The sequence below is a fragment of the Pelobates fuscus genome, chromosome 11 (genome assembly GCF_036172605.1).
Source record: "Pelobates fuscus isolate aPelFus1 chromosome 11, aPelFus1.pri, whole genome shotgun sequence".
Classification (NCBI taxonomy): domain Eukaryota; kingdom Metazoa; phylum Chordata; class Amphibia; order Anura; family Pelobatidae; genus Pelobates; species Pelobates fuscus.
In genome coordinates this window covers 125,517,567-125,540,034 of record NC_086327.1, presented here as the reverse complement: position 1 = coordinate 125,540,034, position 22,468 = coordinate 125,517,567, and the positions used below count along the sequence as shown (strand labels likewise).

The 22,468-nt window shown below is 40.7% G+C and overlaps 2 protein-coding genes across 4 annotated transcripts in view; both read right to left on the bottom strand.

Moving 5' to 3' along the window:
* LOC134576981 (uncharacterized) overlaps positions 1-2,477 on the bottom strand; it is a 61,188-nt gene extending 58,711 nt beyond the window's left edge. Inside the window, exon 1 of the mRNA XM_063435634.1 lies at positions 2,210-2,477. The gene's annotated coding sequence lies outside the window, so the exon portion shown is untranslated. The remainder of the gene's footprint in view (positions 1-2,209) is intronic.
* A 127-nt stretch (positions 2,478-2,604) lies between these two features.
* LOC134577213 (uncharacterized) lies at positions 2,605-21,381 on the bottom strand. Of its 3 annotated transcripts, none has more exons than XM_063435888.1 (8): positions 21,147-21,381; positions 16,767-16,990; positions 15,671-15,832; positions 13,761-13,943; positions 12,539-12,659; positions 11,050-11,142; positions 9,243-9,363; positions 2,605-2,914 (listed from the first exon to the last, which is right to left on the bottom strand). In XM_063435888.1, the coding sequence occupies exons 1-8, from the start codon at positions 21,289-21,291 to the stop codon at positions 2,830-2,832; spliced, it is 1,134 nt and encodes a 377-aa protein (XP_063291958.1). In that variant the 5' UTR covers positions 21,292-21,381; the 3' UTR covers positions 2,605-2,829. The 3 variants fall into 3 exon arrangements, with proteins under 3 accessions (XP_063291958.1, XP_063291959.1, XP_063291960.1); XM_063435889.1 differs by having other exon boundaries at positions 12,539-12,641; XM_063435890.1 differs by lacking the exon at positions 2,605-2,914 and adding an exon at positions 3,110-3,221 and having other exon boundaries at positions 9,198-9,363.
* Between the last annotated feature and the right edge of the window lie 1,087 nt (positions 21,382-22,468).

The window sequence follows — 22,468 nt, the reverse complement described above, 5'->3', positions numbered from 1 at the left end:
ATGTTATCTGATGAATGTAATATCTGTTGCAACGTGAAGAGACAAAACAATAGCAGATTACAATCGTGATGGAAAAACGAAACTATTGATGAACACGCAAGTGTTTAACTTTATTTTATCATGTGTTTAGAATAATTTCAGAATTTTAAGGAGATATGAGTGAACAATTAGTGCAATGTTATGGTTACCTGCGATTTAAACTGCAGTTCACTCCTTTGGTGGGCAAAGATACTCTGTAGCATTCTGGGATTGAATATAAACTGGCCTGAAATGGTTATGCTGTATACTGTTGTAGGGTTTCTACAATATAGTTACATAGTTACATAGTTACATAGCTGAAAAGAGACTTGTGTCCATCATGTTCAGCCTTCCTCACATATGTTTTTGCTGTTGATCCAAAAGAAGGAAAAAAACCTAGTCTGAAGCGTTTCCAATTTTGCAACAAACTAGGAAAAAATTCCTTCTTGACCCCAAAATAGCAGTCAGATGTCTCCTTGGATCAACAATCCAACACAACCCTTCATTATATTATGTAAGTAGTTTATTCATCAAATGGTAAGTTGACTGCTGACCTGTGTAATATAAACCAAAATACTGGAGTTGGAGCAAATATCAGATGAATTTTCACGTTTAGATATATTGCCTTAAAAGGATACTCAAGGGACTAATACATGTGTGAAAATGACAGAATATTAACAAGGCCAAAATCAAATGTTAAATTTGTATTGGTTCCTGGAGAGTCCCTTTAATTTTCACATCAGTTTTCAGCTCACCAGCATCACTTTTAATTAATAACAAACATAAAAGTGACAGTAACTGCTGACTGATTGCTTACAATCTAGAGTATTTTTTTTATTTTTCTTATTATTAGTAAAAACATTGAGAGAGCAGGTACATTGTTATTAAGGAATTGATCAATTTGGGACCCAACTTTAAATTTTATTCTGGAGGTGAAAATAAAGCCATAATAGTAAGATGAAGCCTGAAAAGTAAGATGAAGAGCAGGTGAGAAAAACATACATTTTTTAGAAGTGTAAATAAATGGACAGGTGGAAGACAGAGCGATCAGTTAAACCATAGTTGCCGTAATCCATATGTAACATTATTAGTAAATAGATCAGTCGGCCGGCAGGTGTAAGTGGATGGGAAGATAATATTGCCAGATCTGCTGTCTTTTACCGTTAATAGATCACATGAAAAAAAGGAGATAAAAGAAAGGATCTATTTTTAATGCTGTGGGTTTTTTTTTCTGGTGTATTTTTTTTCTTTTCTATTTGTACCTTTTTATTTTTATTTATTAAAATTGTAATGCATTGTTTAGTTTAGTTGCGATGGGACTTTGTTTTTTTTCATTTGGCTTTTTTTGTAGAAAAAAGGTGTCTGATGGTATCATTTTTTTACAGCGATTTATTTTTCTTTCTACAATTAGTACTGTGAGGGGTAGTAGGCAGGTTACTTTTAATTAGGGCAGGGGTAGGCAGCCTTCAGCACTCTAGATGTTTCGAACTACATCTCCCATAATGCTTTTGTAGTTATAATGCTGGCAAAGCATCAAGGGAGAGGTAGTCCACAACATCTGGGGTAACGAAGGTTGCCTATCCCTGGCCTAGGGTCTTGGGTACCCTAGCCAACTGAGGGGCTATAGACAGAATTGTTTTGAGGGATTGGACAATGGCAGACATTAGCCCCCCTCCCAGAAATATTATTAGAACCTCCATCCATCGCCCATGGGTGGAGGCTGGAGAGGGACTCTATTAATATTAAAAAAAAAAAAAAAAAAAACAATGTCCATGGGTGGAAGAACAGGGAGGACTGGTACCAGGTCATCCCTGTATGTTACTATTGACTAGTGTGTTATTACTGTGATCAGCCACTGGCTGTTTAAAACCCCCCTTGTACTAGTTGGGGGTCAAAATGACCCCCACAGACTTGTTTCATTATTATTACTTTTTTTTTTTAATGTTGCACCACACAATTAATCTTTGTGGTGGCAAGGTGTCCAATGCAGCTGGATTTAGGTTTCCCAACTGAATTTTGGCCAAATTGCAGACTGCTGAACACATTGCAGATTGCCGACCATTGGAGAACCTCAACAAAATGTTCAAGTTTACTTGTTGAATTATGTTCTGCCATTCTTTCCTGAACAAATATTGAATTTGGCAACTCACATGGGGAGCAAAAGACATAGGTTAGCAGCGGGATCATCTACAATGTACTTACCATTTTTTTGTAATGGTTACTACTTAGCTTAAAGACATAAACTCCTGGCTCTTGGAACTGGTACAAGAACACAAAATAAGGTCTTGAGGAAAGCCATATTTCCTCCGCTAGATTTCGGAATTTGCCCCAGTCGAATCCAGGATTAGAATTGTATAAATTGTTCCTGGGGGTATTGAAAGAACAGGGAAATTAATGTACTTTGTGTATTGTCACAAAAACTAACAGGAAATTATAATTGGATAAAGCATACGAAGATAAATAACCATGCTAATATTCATTCGTGTACATAAATATATGCAAGACAGATTGTATTGTGTGCAAGATGGATACAACATGCAGGTAACAAGATGTAAGTTTGGGCTTCATCTGTTTATTGAGGTAGCAGAGATGCTATAAATTATACACATTTAAAATAATCTGTTTAGAAATGTAGTCCCTGCTCTTCCTGTTAGTCAGTTCTCTGCATTGGCTATGCTATCAACTGAGCCGCAGGGGAGAGCAAGAGAGCCCTCCTACATGAGCCTCTCGTGCTCTCTGGCACAGCAACAACAACAAGAACTGTAGTTTCTGTGGTTATTATTCCAGCAAGTGCATCGTGCTAATGAAGTATCAAAACAAAGTGACAGAGCAGGAAGTGAATCTAGCACTCATAGTCCATCTTTCTGATTCAGAGGAATCCCATCTCAGCTTTTCCCTGTTGGAATAAACATAAACAAAAATCCAGAAAACTTTAAAAAGAATAATCAAGCCAATACAAACGAAAGCAACATTAAATTGTCTGTGTACAAACAAAATCTTCAGCTATAAGAGCAGAGTGACTGGTGAATCTAACAGTGATACATGGTGAATCTAACAGTGATACATGGTTTACATTACTTTGTCTTCTTTCATAGATGTTGCCCCATTAACACTTGAGTTTCCGTTTGAAGCAAACTTCAAAATTTCAATGGTTTATTAAAACTTGAGCACTTCCACTACCTTTAAAACGTGTTTTGCATCACCTATAAATAGAGATGTCACGAACATAACATTTTCCGTTCGCGAACGGCGAACGTGAATTTCCGCAAATGATCGTGAACGGGCGAACCGGGCGAACCGCCATTGACTTTAATAGGCAGGTAAATTTTAAAACCCGCAGGGACTCTTTCTGGCCACAATAGTGATGGAAAAGTTGTTTCAAGGGGACTAACACCTAGACTGTGGCATGCCGGAGGGGGATCCATGGCAAAACTCCCATGGAAAATTACATAGTTGATGCAGAGTCTGGTTTTAATCCATAAAGGGCATAAATCACCGAACATTCCTAAATTGTTTGCAATAACGTGCTTTAAAACATCAGGTATGATGTTGTATCGATCAGGTAGTGTAAGGGTTACACCCGATTCACAGTGACAGACCAAACTCCCTGTTTAACGCACCACAAACAACCGCAAACAGTCCATTTGCACAACCGCAAACTCCCCATTTGCACAAGGTTGGATACCAAGCTAGCCATGTCCCGTTCCTTGTCCTCACTGATGTCATTGAAGGTCTCTTCCTCCACCCAGCCACGTACAACACCAAGGGTCCCCGAAAGGTGACAACAAGCCCCCTGGGACGCCTGCTGTGTTTGGTCTTCCACCTCCTCAAAGCCACCTTCCTCCTCTGACTCCTCTTCTTCAGACTCCTCTCTGCGTTGCCTCTCTCTGCGTTATTATAAGGTGTGTTAAGTAGTACTATTCCTATCAGTTTAATCCCTGTTACGTCCCCCTCATCAGGCCTTTTTTAGTCGAATGTATCTCCCACTGTCAGTCCCTTCGGGATCCATCCCTCATTCATCTTAATAAAGGTGAGGTAATCTAGACTTTTTTGACCTAGGCGACTTCTCTTCTCAGTGACAATACCTCCTGCTGCACTGAAGGTCCTTTCTGACAGGACACTTGAAGTGGGGCAGGCCAGAAGTTCTATTGCAAATTGGGATAGCCCAGGCCACAGGTCAAGCCTGCACACCCAGTAGTCAAGGGGTTCATCGCTCCTCAGAGTGTCGATATCTGCAGTTAAGGCGAGGTAGTCTGCTACCTGTCGGTCGAGTTGTTCTCTGAGGGTGGATCCCGAAGGGCTGTGGCGATGCGTAGGACTTAAAAAGCTCTGCATGTCCTCCGTCAACAATACGTCTGTAAAGCGTCTTGTCCTTGACGGCGTGGTCGTGGGAAGGAGGAGTATTACTTTCACCTCTTCCCCTGTTAGATTCCCGTTGTGCTGTGACATCACCCTTATACGCTGTGTAAAGCATACTTTTTAATTTATTTTGGAACTGCTGCATCCTTTCCGACTTGCGGTAATTCGGTAACATTTCAGGCACTTTCTGCTTATACCGGGGGTCTAGTAGCGTGGACACCCAGTACAGGTCGTTCTCCTTCAGCCTTTTTATAAGAGGGTCCCTCAACAGGCACGACAGCATGAAAGACCCCATTTGCACAAGGTTGGATGCCGAGCTACTCATTTCCCGTTCCTCCTCCTCAGTGATCTCAACGAAGGTATGTTCTTCCCCCCAGCCACGTACAACACCACGGGTACCAGATAAGTGACAACGAGCACCCTGGGATGCCGCAGGTCCAGCTAGTGATGCTGATAAGGCTGTTTCTGGTGGTGATGGTGACCACAACTCTTCCTCTTCACGCTCATCTACGGCCTGATCCAGCACTCTTCGCATGGCACGCTCCAGGAAGAAAACAAATGGTATGATGTCGCTGATGGTGCCTTCAGTGCGACTGACTTGGTTTGTCACCTCCTCAAAAGGACGCATGCGCCTACAGGCATTGCGCATGAGCGTCCAGTAACGTGGCAAAAAAATTCTCAGCTCCGCAGAGGCTGTCCTAGCACCCCGGTCATACAAATAGTCGAAACAAGAAACAAGAAACAGCTTTTTCTTGTTGGAGCAGGCTGTCGAACATTAGGAGTGTTGAATTCCAACGTGTTGAGCTGTCGCAAATCAAGCGCCTCACTGGCATGTTGTTTCGCCGCTGGATATCTAAAAAGTGTGCCATGGCCATGTAGGAATCCCTGAAATGGCCACACACCTTCCTGGCCTGTTTCAGGACGTCCTGTAAGCCTGGGTACTTATGCACAAAGCGTTGTACGATTAGATTACACACATGTGCCATGCACGGCACATGTGTCAACTTGCCCAAATTCAATGCTGCCAACAAATTTCTTCCGTTGTCACAAACCACTTTGCTGATCTCCAGTTGGTGCGGAGTCAGCCACTGATCCACCTGTGCGTTCAGGGCAGACAGGAGTGCTGGACCGGTGTGACTCTATGCTTTCAGGCAAGTCAACCCCAAGACGGCGTGACACTGCCGTATCCAGGATGTGGAATTGTACCTGAGGAGCTGGGGGGTGCCGTTGATGTGGAGCAAGACGCAGCAGCAGAAGAGGACTCAGCCGAGGAGGTTATGGAAGAGGATGGAGTAGGAGGAGTAGAGGAGGTGGCAGCAGGCCTGCCTGCAAGTCGTGGCGGTGTCACCAACTCCTCTGCAGAGCCACGCATTTCATGCTTGGCAGCCGTCAGCAGGTTTACCCAATGCGAGGTGTAGGTGATATACCTGCCCTGACCATGCTTTGCAGACCAGGTATCAGTGGTCAGATGGACCCTTGCCCCAACACTGTGTGCCAGACATGCCATTACTTCCTTTTGCACAATCGAGTACAGGTTGGGGATTGCCTTTTGTGCAAAGACATTTCGTCCGGGTACCTTCCACTGCGGTGTCCCAGTAGCTAAAAATTTTTGGAACGCCTCAGACTCCACCAGCTTGTATGGTAAAAACTGGCGGGCTAAGAGTTCAGACAAGCCAGCTGTCAGATGCTGGGCAAGGGGGTGACTTTGTGACATTGGCTTCTTATGCTCAAACATGTCCTTGACAGACACCTGACTGTGGGCAGATGAGCAGGAACTGCTCAAGGCGAGAGACGAGTGGCGGATGGTTGAGAGGGGGCAAGAAGGACAGCAGTGGTTGATGTGGCTGAAGATGCTGGACCAGGAGGAGGATGGCGGCTTTGTGTTTGTGTGCTGCTTGTACTCATGTGTTGATCCCATAGGTGTTTGTGATGTGCGATCATGTGCCTTCGCAAAGCAGTTGTACCTAGGTGGATGTTGGACTTCCCACGACTCAGTTTCTTTTGGCACAGGTTGCAAATGGCATCGCTGTTGTCAGGGGCAGACACACCAAAAAAAAAATGCCACACTGCTGAGCTCTGCAATGACGGCATTCTGGTGGTGGCAACAGCATGCGTTGATTGTCGTGCTGTCTGTCTGACACAGGGTGCTGATGCATGCTGTCTGACTGTGCCACTAGCTCCTTGCGACGACCTCCCCCTGCTTCCAACTCGTCTCCTCCTCCTCTCTGTCTCCCCATCTGAACTTTCCCCCTGTTCTTCTTCTCTTCTAGCGGGCACCCACGTGACATCCACGGATGCATCGTCATCATCAACCGCTTCACTTGTATCTGACAACTCAGCAAAGGAAGCAGCAGCGGGTACAACATCATCATCATCACACCGTACGTCCATGTGTGTAATGCTGCCTGACTGAGACATATCCCTGTTATCTACATCCTCTGGCAATAATGGTTGCGCATCACTCATTTCTTCCAACTGATGTGTAAATAACTCCTCTGACAGATCAAGTGAAGCGGCTGTGGTGCTAGTGTTGGTGGTGGTGGCAGGCGGGCGAGTGGTAACTTGAGAGGTGCCCGAAGCTAAGCTGGAGGAGGATGGTGCATCAAGGTTCCGAGCAGAAGCTGTAGAAGATTGGGTGTCCTGTGTTAGCCAGTCAACTATGTCCTCAGAACTTTTCGAGTTCAGGGTACGTGGCTTCTGAACACTGGGCATTATTCTAGGGCCAAAGGGAATCACAGCACCACGACCACGACAGCCCCTGCGGGGAGGCCTGCCTCTGCCTGTAATTTTTTTTTTCGATTAGTGGTACTATGCGTGCAAGCTACTGTGACAACAGATATGAGTGCCACTGTGCACTGGCAGAAGTTGGCAGAGTTAACGCTGTAGGCCTGACACACACGCTTGCAGACAACTAACTGCTATTCAATCTATGACAGTCAAAATTATATATATATTTTTTTAAATGTACACTACTGTTACACCAGATATGAGTTGCACTGGTGTGACACTGTGCCCTGGCAGGTCCTGAAATGCACACGTGTGAAGGAAAGTGACTGCTATTATATTACAGTCAAAAAAGTTTTTTTTTTTTTAAATGCAAGTTATTGTGACACCAGATATGAGTGGTGGCACTGGGCAAGTGGGCACAGTATACGCTGTGAGCCTGACACACACGCTGGCAGGCAGGCAACTGCAATTAGATTACACAGAAAAAAAAAAAAAGCAGACTGATGTTCTAGCCCTAAAAAGGACTTTTTGGGGTGCTGTCCTTACAGCAGAGATCAGATGAGTCCTTCAGGACTGTAGTGGACACTGAATACACTAGCCTAGCTATCGATTTCCCTATTAAATCAGCAGCAGCTAGACTGTCCCTGCTCTCACTAAGAATGCAGCTTCCGGGGAGCGGGGCCTAGCTGTCATGGAGGAAAGACGCACTTCGTGTGAGCTCCCTCAATATCTCACTTTAAGCAGCTATCAACAAGCGAATTTCACCCCAGAAGGGGATGACCCAGCAATGTTGCTCCTACCTGACCGACCCGACATGCTTAATAGCGGTCAGCAACTCGACAGAGTCTTACTTACCTCCGCGTGGGAAGTGTGGCCTGGTGCTCACCGGGCGGGAGAGGCAGACGATCTCCTGATCCTGGGATGCCCAGGAGCAGCTTCTTCCCGGCAGGAGCTCCGTTACCCCCCCTCGGACCGGTGGGGGTTATCCCGGTCCACCCCTGAGAGGCTGTCTGGAGCTAATGGACACACAGAGCACAGCCGCCCAGGCTGACATACTAATCTGCGACTCTCCCAATATGGCGGCAGCCGCGTGTCCTCCTGGTACCAGAAAAGCATGGCAGGATATTGAGTCTAAGCTGGAAGCAAATAACAAGCAGGAAGCCCCAACAAGCTCCACCACAGCCCCAACAAGCTCCACCACAGCTAAGCAAAGCAGTCCCCATTAAAATCCACCAACGCAAAAGGCGTCAAAGACGGGACCAGAGGCAAAAACAGAAATGCAGAGCCTGCCCCACGTCAAGCACTCGCCTCCACCTTAAGCCACCACAATCCCGCACCGGACGTGAAGCACCACCGGGACAGATCCGACCACCCGACAAAACAAGCTTCCACCACCTCAAGCCGCGAACCCGGCATTCATCCAGAGACTTGCCTTTGTTGTTCTAGGTATTAGGGACTCCCAGGGTCTGCACCTGGCACCCAGAAGGGATCGGATGAGCACAAGCAGTAAACAGCAGCCTGCCAAGCATGTCCCACTATAGCCGATCCTCCACACCATGCCTTTGATCACATGAACTGCTCTCTGCACATTAACCAATCGTAAAGAAGCAAGCGTTTAAACATGTCATTATTTCACCTCCTAAAGAGTTTATTGTCGTAGTTCCTTACATGCCTTTACCTTAACCGTTCATGTATTATGTTATTCACTTATCTCATCTCATGGGGCGACTCACACTTGATTTATAACTAGTGGTGGAGCTGCTGATATAAATACACAGTTGATAACGTGCAAGCTACACCCTAAACATGACAGCCATCTTTCACAACAATGTACTGCTATATACTCATACCCTCAGTGCAACTAGCCATGATATACGCACTTCTGTCTAAAAAAAAAAAAAAAAAGGAGGGAGGGTCTGCTGCTGATTGGCTGGAATGTGTCTGCTGACTGTGAGGTACAGGGTCAAAGTTTACTCAATGATGACGAATAGGGGGCGGACCGAAGATCACATATGTTCGCCCGCCGTGGCGAACGCGAACAAGCTATGTTCGCCGGGAACTATTTGCCAGCGAACTATTTGGGACATCTCTACCTATAATCCAAACTTTCTCATACTTTATTCATAGTATATACTTACACATCATACATGGGGTAGTCGTGTTTGGAAGCAATAAACATGATGACTTCATTAACATGTATACATGTGGTTGGGTTCAGGATACCAGAAACGGGATAAAACGTGAACATTCTGTCTTCCCCTGTAAAATATTAGACAATAAAGCAAAATGTTACAGTGTAATTCAATACATACAAAGTTCATTAAGAGCAATACTCAACAGTCATAGACAACCATGCTATTTTGAAATAAAAAAAATATTCAATGGCCCATCACCGCTCACCCCCTATTGAGAAACAGAGCATTCCCCCCCCCGGGATGACAGCAAGAGACTTCGCTAACCTCGAAAAAGCGGGTATCCAAAGGTTATGCCATATGTACAAGGACAACTCCTTGGTTACCTTCGACCACCTGCGACAGGAGACAAACCTTACCCCAACTGACTTCTTCCGATACCTACAAATCAAAGACTACATGAAACACCCACACATACAACAGGCAGCAACAGGGCATATGTCCTTCTTTGAAAGAATGTGCCTGAACGAACGCATGCCACCAGGCCTCATATCACAACTATATGCACACATTAGCTCGGAAACAGATGAATGGGGCACACTCACCTACACGGATACATGGGAGAGGGAACTGGGAGAGGTATTGGAGGGAGTAGAATGGCGGGAGATTTGGGAGGTGAACACTTCAGTATCAATATGTGTGTCTCTACAAGAACAGGCTTACAAGACACTATTCAGGTGGTACATCACACCAGTTAGATTGCGCCAAATGGGGAAAACCCCTACTGACGATTGTTGGAGGGGATGTGGCCTTAAAGGCACATACCTCCACATGTGGTGGGAATGCCCCAAAGGTACCAAAATTTTGGAAGGAGATACACGGCCTGATCACACACATCTTCCATAGAGCACCAGACTTAAGCCCATGGACATACATACTTAATAGACCCCTAGAGAACTGGACGAAAAGAGAACAAAAACTAGTACACAAAGTGACATTAGCCGCTAGGAGAGCATTAGCCCAAACCTGGCTGAAAGTAGAAGTGCCCCCAGTGAGCGCCGTTTTATCCAACATAAAAGACGTATGCCTTATGGACAACCTAACGGCAAGGGTGAGGGGGACTATGTCACGGTTTGAGAAACTATGGGAACCCTGGACCTCTAGCGATCTAGCCTGAGAAGCATCTTTACAGATGGGCAGCAACTGACCCCACACCACCCCACCAAGTGATAGGCACATATAGGGTCCCAATTCCAAAGGAACCACACACAATTCACACAGAGGCAGCACCGCCCTTCGGCTCAGTGAACCCTCCCTACCCCCTCTTGACTTCTCTCCTCCTTTTCCTATCCTTTTTCTCTCTCTCTTCTCTGCCTTTTTGGTAAGGATTAAGCCCATGGGCCGACACCAAAAGTCGGGAATATACGCAAGACGGGACCTGTCCCAGCCCGGCAGTAGCCGGGGGAGGGGGGCCTCGAGAGCCAAGAGCCCGACCAGAGAGGTAGACGACAATATAAGGTTCCATAAACATTGTCGAAAAGCTTTGTTACATAGTTTCAACATTATTGATATTGTGATGTATTACAACAAATAGAAATTTAAATATACAGCAAACTAAGAGCACTTAGACAAACCGGAACATAAGACCAAGTAGGACAGAGGACACTCTGAACAAATACCAATACCTATTATTCCGACTGTATTAACATGATTGTTACATTGTACCTCGTCAACTCTGTATTTATGTATTTGTCAAACGCTTTATCCACAAATAAAGTATTTTAAAAAAAAATATTCAATAAAACCACCTTACCTGAGAGTTTAGATAATGTGATATTGAAATGACCTTCGCTCATTTGTTTAATTAATTGTGGGTTTGCATTATATACTCCCAAAAAGCCTTGCCCTGTAATACAAAAAAATGGATAAAATCTATATAGTCATGGGTGATTGACAACGCCAAGTACACAAGAGAGTTCTAAGAAAATTTCTGGTCTATTAAGAAAGATAACAAATTAAAAAAATATATATTTTGAACTTGCTGGGAATATACATTATCATCAAGTTCTAACATAAAACAGAATTCACAGTGATTCATAATTTACTCGGAACTACTTGTAGGAATGCAACCTCCTTCCCTGACAGATTATCTCCAATATGATGATTATTTACTTTGTTAAAGAGACACTGAACAAAATCATAAAACTACAGCTCAGTGTAGTTCTTTTACCTGTTTTTTTTTTGTCAAACAGTTTGGAAGAGATGTCACCAGGGCTGCCTTCAGCAGTTTTGGGGCCCTTTACACATCTCAAGATCTGGGGCACTGACGTCTGCTCTCGAGTTTGCCCACAGGGCCCACCCCAAGTCCGTCCACAAGGGTGCAGTGTGTGTATTATTATTATTATTATGTTATTATTTATATAGCGCCAACAAATTCCGCAGCGCTTTACAGTGGGTGGATGAACAGACTTGTAGTTGTAACCAGACAAGTTGGACAAACAGGAACAGAGGGATTGAGGGCCCTGATCAGTAAGCTTACATGCTAGAGGGAGTGGGGTAAAATGACACAAAAGGTAAGGATAGTATTAGACTAGTGACAGTTGCAACAGAGGAATCAGTCGGGAGCTATTAACAGTTTAATTGATACACTTTTATGAAGAAGTGGGTTTTTAATGATTTTTTTGAAGGAGTGGAGACTGGGTGGAGGGAGGATAAAGTAAGTTCTACAGGAACAGTGCAGCCCTCGAGGCGAGCATCAGAGGTGGGAGTACGGACAGAAGATAGACGTAAGTCTTCATTAAAGCGTAAGGGCCTAGACGGGACATACTTGTGTATTAGGGAGGATAGATAGGTGGGAGCAGCATTATGTAGAGATATCATCTTCTTGGCTGCATTGATTATTTATACTTCCACAATATGACTATCACTCTTAGCCAACCTGCTCCTGACACTCATGGCCATTCACTGCTGTCCAAATTGGTCAAACCTGTCCCAACAAGAGAATGAACTCTGAGACTATTGGCAACACAAACTCAACATTGAGCATATAAATTAATTTTTGATAACATTCAGAAGTGATCATTTTAAAAGTGAGAATTCTAGGTGAATTTAAAGTGTATTTTTTAAAATTTAAGGTCAAAGTAGCCAAACTGGAATATTTTTCAGAGTCAGCTTTGTTCTCAATTCATCTACTCGCAACTTAATTGGAAATGAATTTGGAATTAACCTTGAATTTTCAATAACCCTGTGAATAAAAAGAGCACTTTAATTCACAATCTGATTTCTGGAAGATTGAAACTTACCAGTGGATGCAACTACATAGACAGAATGGACACTAGTTCTCTGTGAGGACGAGCATATCATCTTATCAACAGGGTGGTCAACTACAAGAGGTCCAAATACATCCTGCGTTGGGAAAAGTGCCTGTAAAATCACCAATAATAACAATAAATAATATATATATATATATATATATATGTATATATATATATATATATATATATATTAATAGCATTCAATTATCAGTTGCTAGGGGGAGTAAGCTATTTTCATGCACATTTCATTCAGGAGGAAAATATAATTTTTCCATTTGATAAATCAATGGCAAGACAACACCACGAATAAGCTGTGCAATTTTGGTACATGTTCTATAGAAGGATATTATGAAAGAGTGCAGAGGCGGGCTACAAAATGAATAAGGAACATTTTTGTTATGAAGAAAGGTAACAAATTTAAATCTGTTTAGTAAAGAAAAACTATCTACGAGGGAATATGATAGCATTATTCAAATATATTTGGGGACAATTCAAACCATTGTCTGAAAATCTATTCATAAATAGGACTAGCCATGAGGTCACACATTGAGACTGGAAAAAAAGAGATTTAGTCTAAGGCAAAGGAAAGGGCTCTTTACAGAGCGGTAGCGGTAATTTTTTATCAAAGTCTGTACATATGTTTAAACAGCAACTAGATGAATTCTTGCAAAAACACAATATACAGGGATATAATAATTAATATATGGGATAACATATGGATGGCTGCCATTCTGGGGATGTTGTTCCTAGTTTGTTTCAAAATTTAAAAGGTCTTCAAAACTGTTCTTTTCATTCTTTTGGGTCAACAGCGGAAATAGGAACAACTCTTATTTCAGCCTATGTAACCACATAACTTTTTAGTTCAGTTTGAGAGATTTTGGAATATATTTTTTTTTTATAAACGAATTTCCATCAAATGAGAAACTCTAAACCCTCAAATGCCAGTTGCGTTAAGGAATTAGCAAGCTTTCTTTGATTTACCAATTTTCAGAAGGATACTGCTAATGTACCATCAAAACATGCTGATAATGGTATGGATGTGGAATCTGTCACCTTCTCTCTCTTTTTTGTGGTTGGGATATTTGAGTTCTTGTATCTCAATATCACTATTATTTCATGTTCTTCACCATGTTAAAAGGGTCCTTCAGGTCCTGTAATTAAATTTGACTCAAACAAGTATATTCATTCTTGGTAGTGCAAGTGGGTATACCTGTTCCCCCGATGAGTCAATGGCACGGATCTTAGGAGTTTCTTCCACACACAATATTTGCAGTATGCGTTTTTGCCTCCTTCGGCATTCAGCATTGCAAAGGTTATCAAGATGTTCTGTCTGACAAATGCAGAGTCCTAGAACCTTATCATAACCTTGGAAATATTTTGGTTGCACACAGATCTGCAATGGGACAAATTTGTAGTGTGTCAATAAATAATATCTACCAATTCCTTTATATCCAAATGCAGTATGTAATTATTTATTAATATAGAATCTGATTCAGAAGATTTACTTGGGTTTTGCATTAATAATGGTGTTAATTTACACTTCCAAAACAAGTCTAAAGACAATACATTTCACAACCCCATGTTTACATCCTTACTTTGGAATGGAAGGCTCACAATTATACACAAGATTCTTCAAAGCCTGGCACAGAGTATAGTATACAGCTATTCAATTGGTGTCCTGTGGGTATCAAGACTGGCACCTGGGCTCTCTTAAACCCTGTAGGACAGGTGCATGTGGTTGCAATGTAGAGACTGGTATAGAGTAATCTTCTCTACATTGCATTTCCCATCATTAGCTCTTAGAAATTAGACACTAAAGGAATTATGTTTTTAGCAGGGGTAATCGCTAAAGGGAGAATTCAAAGTTAATTCTATCTAAGTGACTTAAATTTAAGAACAAAATAGTTGAACTGGAAATTCAGCTATGCTTGCTGCTACTTTGAGATTAAATTTGGAATCCACTTTGAATTCTCACTTCTAAATTTTTATTTGACCTAATAATAAGAAAATATAAAGAACAAACAATAGTTCTTTCAATGCTCCCTGTCAAGGTTGTAGTAAAAGCACTGCCCTGCGCTAATGAATCTTTATAACATATACTACCCAGAACAACAGAAGCAAGGTTTATCTAAAATACAGGTAACTGCAATTGTCAGAGGTTTTTAAGAAACACTTACGTGGTTGTTCACGTAACTTTGAATTATTGTGAATTGAAATCCGAAACAGCAATTGGCCAAACATTTCAAATTTGGGAAATTTCTCCAACACATAGCTTGGCTATTTTAGCAGTAATTTTACCATTCAATTTATTTTCAGTTTGCTACTAATAAGTAGAAAATTCGGTCTTGCCAAATAATTTTTTCCCCCCCAAATTTGTTTTGCCCAAATTCTGGCAAAATTTTAGTAACAGAAAACCGACTCGGTCATTGAACCAGTCAGACCAAAAGGGCATGGAAATGGGCCAATCAGTGTACTGCAAAATAAATACATATAATATGTATAAATCTTTAAGTACACTCATAGGAGCATTTTCCCGCAATTTGGTTCACAGATCAAGAAAATTTGAATTGAGAAAAATGAACCAATAGAGGGAAAACAGGAGGGCCAGTAAACTATCTATATTCACATATCATATACTTATTAACTATATATATATATATATATTAGAAAGATAGATCATTTTTACTGATCCTCTGTTTTTCCCTATTTTGGTTATTTTTCACTTGATCTGTGAAAAAAGTAGCATTTAGTTATTATCCTCTAGCCATCAATAATCTTTTTCCCCATCAATTATCGCTTTTTTTTTTACATCGTGGACAGAATTCTGAATCACGGATCAAGCGGAATGCACTCGGCCATTGCTTGTGTGGTTGGTGACTCGGCTGAACTTCAGCTTGGAGTTGGCAATTTACATGGTCAGCCGATCATTCCAAATTCAGATGAATTGCATTTGAGACCGAAAGAAAACTCTAGTCTATGAGATATATTTCATAAAGTTTCCCTGTTCGAACTGTGAAGGGCTTATACAAGTAAGGATATACAAAACCACACTACGCCTTATAAAACAGTTATAAAACTACCCTACATGTGCATAAAACACAACTAATACTGCTATTGTACCTGATTTGAACAGTAGTCAGACCATTCGCCTTCACTCAGGCATTGTCCCTCTTGGTTGCGAGCATTTCCATCTCTACATATGTCGTATACAATTTGTACACAGTTATTTGTGTCACCAGCCAGTCGATATCCAGGAGCACATGGGCAGCGACCATCATTGGGCTAAAATACAATATATTTATATAAATTTTTTAAAAATAATAGCTTTTTGAATGCAGGTGTGTAGGTGTGTGTGGAGTTTAAGTGTGCGTGAATGCAAGGATATATTTGTATATAGTAGGTCTGTCTCTATGAAAAAGAGGTGTACTGTATTTAAATCTCTCCTTGAATGATAATATAATATACTAACATGTTAATTAGACCAATAATGTTTGTCTTGTTCTGTACGTTGTGATCTAAAGCTCATGTACTAATAATCTCTTGTAGTGTAGCAAAGTAGATATTTGGGATTTCTGAATAGCGCTAGGTTTTTAAAAAAAAATTATTTTGTATATATATATAAAAAAGCTTGTTATCTATGTATGGACGTTGTACAATCTGGGAGAGATGTGTTTGATCTACTTCCATTTCTTATTTTTTTGTATTTTGTATTTATGTATTTATATGTATTTTTGTGATATTTGAAACTTAATAAAAAAGATATTATAAATCTCTCCTTGAATGTAACACTTTAGGCTGTTTACCACTAGCCCAAAGTCCATTCCTCGTCATTCTAAATAGCTCATCACACCATAGCCACAAAGCCATAGCCCTTTTCCGCACCCTGTATAGGCAGTAGCCATAGTAGTAAGCGACTATCAATCAATGTACACCTTGATCAGAGCTGCACCGTCGAGAGAATGGAGTACCTGATGCTTTTGCTGAAGTGTTTCCAGAAGCTGTCCTTACACACAAAGAATGTAGAGAACGAAACTTTATTTTGAAATATATCTGCAAACTTGAAATGGAAGTTTTATACAATCCACGAATAATCTATATGCTCTCAGTCAAATTGTTATATTGCCAAATTCCCTCACTGACTACACAAAAACCTTACAATGTACAAAATATAAGAGTAAGAGTTTGTTACAAAAGGTCTAAAGCCATTGCATGTTACCTGGAAAATCCGGCCTTCACCATGGCAGAGGCAGGTGATCTGGCCCTCCTTAGGTTGCATTGCTTCAGACCCACATGGCAAGCAAGCCTTTTGTCCAACAAGATGGTTAAAGAAGTTCACAGGACACTTTGTGCAATGGTCTAGTGCTCCTAATTCTTCCCCAGACCTGTAGGATCCTGCTGGGCAAGGAGTAACCTTCCCACCATCCTCAGAGCAGAAGTGACCTGTAGCAGAAAGAATAGTTAAGATAATATTGGGGAAGCAGATGTGGCTCTCAGAAGCATGGAATTGGGTGATTGTTTAGTAAAGGGAACAGAACTTTCCCTGGCCCAGTGCTATATTATACATCTCCATCCTATTGTATCAAAATATGGATATAATTATCCCCCGAAAGGTGTTCCATCCCGGACAGCTTCCACCATTTGTTATGTTATCTATTTTCTTTTGTTTTGTATATAACATTATATTTTATGTTTAACTTTATTTCTACTTTAGCAAGGATGAAGGTACCACACACCCCACATAGGATGTACACATTTCTTCCTGGACCACATACACAACTCTAAACTCTTCACAGCCTACTATCAATTGCACAATATCTTGGTCATTATAAATGTTAGAACATACCACCACCCCAAAGACGTCGTTGACCCCTACACACAACTCCCACTTAACGGGAGTGAAAACACCTACTGGTCCACACTCTTTGTACTCCCAGTGTATTACCACATGTTTAATGTAAGAAGTCTTAACGTGTTTGTGATATTATATTTAACATACCTCGATGTACATTATCTTTTACAACTGTAGCTACCTATGTGTAGTGCAACACCTATTGCCAAAAATAAATAAAAAAATGAAAAAAGATGGATATAAAATGCAAGGGAGAAGCAAAGAGCAGGTGAGAATTTATTAAAGATATGTAGTAATTTAATGTTTGTTTAGTTACTTTTTACTCCCACTAGATGGCAGTACAGCATGTTTTATAGCATTGGCATTTTCGGTCCATTTTTCTATGTTGAAAAATGTAAAACTTCATTGAGTGATGGTGGTTATGTCCGTGTATAAGTAGCATTAAATTACAAATCGTACATAGGGGATCTAGTCAGGGCTGAATCAACATAGGGGCTCAGCAGCATTTCTAGGCTCATGTCCTATGACAGGCCCATAATTGCTTGAATAAAAGCTAAGCTTTTTTTCTTTTTAATACTGATGGTATTGATAATCTGCTTTATTATATTGCAAGGGATAAAAACCGGTCGCCAACGTGTTAGTTTTCTAGTCTGGAGCACTATTATAAATATGAGGCTGCAAAGATGAACTACCCTGGTTGGGGTTTCTGGACTAAAGAGGGATGTGAAGAGCATCAACAAAGTGAGCTAGCTAATTTCTGACTAGTTTTTAACATTAACACAGTGGCCAAGTCTATAGCAAACTGCCTTTAGTCTATAGGGACCAAGTACAACTTTCTTCTTTCCTTAGACTTTAGAGTAATAATCTTAAAGGACCACTATAGGCACCCAGACCACTTCGGCTCAATGAAGTGGTCTGGGTGCCAGGTCCCTCTAGTTTTAACCCTGCAGCTGAAAACATAGCAGTTTCAGAGAAACTGCTATATTTATACTAAGGGTTAATTCAGCCTCTAGTGGCTGTCTCACTGACAGCCGCTAGAGGCACTTCCGCGATTCTCACTGTGAAAATCACAGTGAAAAGACGCTGGCTGTCCATAGCAAAGCATTGAGTAATGCTTTCGTATGGGCTGTTTGAATGCGCACGCGGCTCTTGCTGCGCATGCGCGTTCGGAGCTGACGTTGGCAGAGGGAGGAGAGTTCCCCAGCACTGAGGGAGCTCAGAAGGAGGGGGGCCCTGAGGGTGGTGGGGACCAAATTACCCTATAGTGCCATGAAAACGAGTTTGTTTACCTGGCACTATAATGGTCCTTTAAGCAACTGTGTGCTAACACGTATCTTTATTGGTGTCCTTTATACACTGAGCCTCATATAATAAGATATTAATATTTTATCATATGGCTTATGCTTGCATGATCTACCTGCTAATAATCATATAGTCTAGGGTTGTGTTTGTTTACCTTTGATCTATTTACAATTTTATTCTAGTACTGGTTCACTGTATTTGAAAGAATTGGAAGATCAGAATGGGTTGGCTTATGGAACAAAACGTTATCTTTATGCACAGTGGAAATTTGATTTGTTATATATTATAGGGACCAACACACCACCTTGTCTACCATATGTTATATTATCATCCAATTATAGCCCAGGAGTGTCCTAAATTTCCAACTATTCTTAAAAAGGCTGATGATGTATTTTGCTTAGCGCAATGTTATCAGCTTAACACTCTCAGCCTACAATTGCTACCAGACATCCCATGGATTAACCTGGAAGCTCATTCCTGCCTTGGACACCTAGCAGTTGAAAGACCACATTGTAGGCATTAGGAAGCTTCACTCTAAAATGGTTTGTCACAAATCAGTGGTGGAGAGGAGTGGTTGTCCGCAGACTCCTTATACCATAACCAGTCCCTATTTCCCATTAGTTAGAGTAGGCATCTGCTTACAGGTGCATATCCTGTAGGAGGCACTCTTTTCAGCATTTAAAATGTGTCTTTTTTATCTTCATTGTGCTAGTGGGCAAATAAAAAATAAGTACCAGAAGCCTTGACCTTGGTCCTCAGTAGTTTAGTCAGACTTGTATGCTTGATAACAGAGCCGCAGAATCAGTTATAGAGGGTGTAATCAGTTATAGAGCTGTCCAGCTCCTCCAGTGTCTGTATGTGAGGCTGGACAGGAAGTGGACGGAATCTCTTCCTAGCTGCCCACTAGTACTCTCTCAAACAGGAAATGCCTTGCAGGAAGAGTAGAGACAGCACTGAGTGATGCATAATGTATAAAACCTAATTGAGCTGTACTTTCAATCATAAAAGGGTGAGTACTTTGTGAATAACCCCTAAAATCAACATACATGTGCCATAAAGAAACCCTGTCCCCTAACCTAAATGTAACTCTTCCCACGGCCTAAAGAAACCTCTTTCTTAGTTAAAAATTCCGGCACTCAGAACATAAACACCCCTGTACCCAGATACTAAATGTAACCCTACTATAACCACAATAATCATAAACATTCACTTATACCACAATTGTACGCCCTCTCAAACTTTTAATCCTCTTAACAGTAAACTCTCTATGTAACTCTGTAACCCCCTGTACCCATCCCACTTCTAATATTATCTTGAACCCTTCATGCGTTTACACAGCTGCACACACTCACTATACTGACAGATTCAAAGACAATTCATTACAAAGGGAGTAGAAATATGTAGACATATGTCGTTGCCAAAAAAATGTATATTTGTTTTTAGACATTTGCATTCCTGCAATATACCGTTAACACATTCATTAAACTCACTTCAACTGCCTTTTTTGTGTATGTGTTTGTGGGGGTGGGTGGGGGTGGGTGGGGGTGGGGGGGAATCTGGGGGCACCTAAAAGTGTTGTGCCTACAGACACCTTACATGTAAATCTGACCATAACTACTGCAATGAGCGACAGTGTCCCTTTAAACCAGGCCCCTAGATTACATTTATCTACATTTAAGGAAATATATATTTTTGAAGACTTAATATAGATGAACTTTCAATGGACATTTCCGTAACACAATAGACACACATTGCAGAGAATTAGTAGAACTGGTTTCTTTATGCCAAAGAGGGCTATTCATTAAACCCTTGCAAATTAATTCTGAATGGCAAAACTAAGCCAAAACTAAGGCAAAAATCTGGGAAAATTCTCCAACTCAACTAGAGTTACAGCTTGGTTATTTTTTCCCCAGTTTAACTGTTTTGAATTAACTTACAAAATTTAGAAAGTTACTGAATAGCCATAATTAGTAAGTCCAGTTCTTATGCACCAGCATTATACACATCATTTTTGACCAACTTTAGAGAAATTATAGAAATTATCCTTCCTAATACTGAGATAAGGTAGAACAGTAAAGATATGTGCAGTGTTTTATGACAATGATCAATTAATTGGAAAAAAAATGGACTATATAAATAATAATCATAATAACTGTCTGATTTTGGAAGCTGCAGCATTAATTAGTTTAGTATATTTATCACAAAAAAGTTACAATAACAAAGTATAGTATTCTAAATCCTATTGTCCTCTGTTGCTTCACTATGTTCTAGTCTCAGTCACCTCCTCCTATACTCAAAACTCCAAGTTAATATATTGTAGATATCCTGTTGATAAAGGAATAACTCTATTAAAATTAAAAGTCTGAGCTATATAAATTCCAGGGTTTTTGGAAAACAAATGTGAATTAAATTGATGTTAGTCATTTATTTACTTGTAGTACCTACCTGCTGGACATATTGTTGGGATAACCTGAGCTCGGGCACAATTTCCTGCATGTTCGCAACTTGAATTCCGAGGAAGTGCTTGCAAAGACCTGATGTTGCAAATTATTGCTAAATAAATAGAAACTAAGTAGTATAACTGAGCCATTTTCCTCTGGCACTGAAGAATATCACCGTACGTAGTCCGCTGAAAACTCCTCTTAATAATTAACTGGGAGTGAAAGTTAATATTCCCCGTTTAAATATGTATGACATGAAATGAATACCAAGATGTTTCATCTGTCTGTTTACATTTGATGAAGACATTGTTTTGTAAATAATTCTTTGTGTGCTATATCTGCAGAATAGATGAGTAGGCAAGCAAATGAATAATGGATAAAATAAACTCTAAGTACAGTTGCCATACTGATTAGATTTAGATCAAACCTACCGATCCACTGGCATTAGACATGTCATTTACTTTTCAGTAGATTTGTGCATTTGGTTTCGGCCCAATTGCAATTTATCCGAATTTAGTGCGAATGGCTGTTCGGACGAATTCCACCAAACGGATGTATAACCGAACAAACAACGTAATGTGTGAACATTTCTATTTGTTTCGGTATTCTGACTTCTGCCCATGTCGCCTAAAAAGATGGTTGATGGAAAAAATGTGATTCATGGCTTTTTTTGAATGTTCAACTCATTTTCCCCAATAGCTTTCACAGACCAATAGCTTTCCAGTCTACAGATGCACCAGACTTTTCTTTACTGACTATATAAAATACATCTCTTGTTAAAAGAGGGGTAAATGCTGAAAATATATTGAATCTGGTAAACTATTTTTCTCTTCTGTAGCCAGGATAACATATGACATTCATTTATATGATGGATAATACAGATTACAGATTACTGATAGACAGGATGAAAAAATATTTATTAGACATTGCAATAATATTGCAATAATTGCAATAATAATGGTTTCTAGGAATGCAGTCAAAAAGATTGAAATAATGTATTTTTGAGGACAGAATATTAATTTAGGCTCTAGAACAAGTGTGATAATTTGTGAGTTTATACAGAGAAAGGGACATGTTTGATATTCACATTGGGTACATGCCAACACAAATCAGAGTTAAGAGGTTGGTAATTTTGTAAACATGCTAAATTAGAATTTGATTAGAAAAAAAAAGAGTTGATGAAGTGGATGGGTAGCCAGGAAAACATTGTATATTTCCTCAGTTTCAATTTTTCTCTCTCATTCCTCATTGTTTTACTGTACAAAACAAAGTCATCTGTTTATTATATATAAATCCCTTAAAATCCCGAAAGGATAAAAATAAATA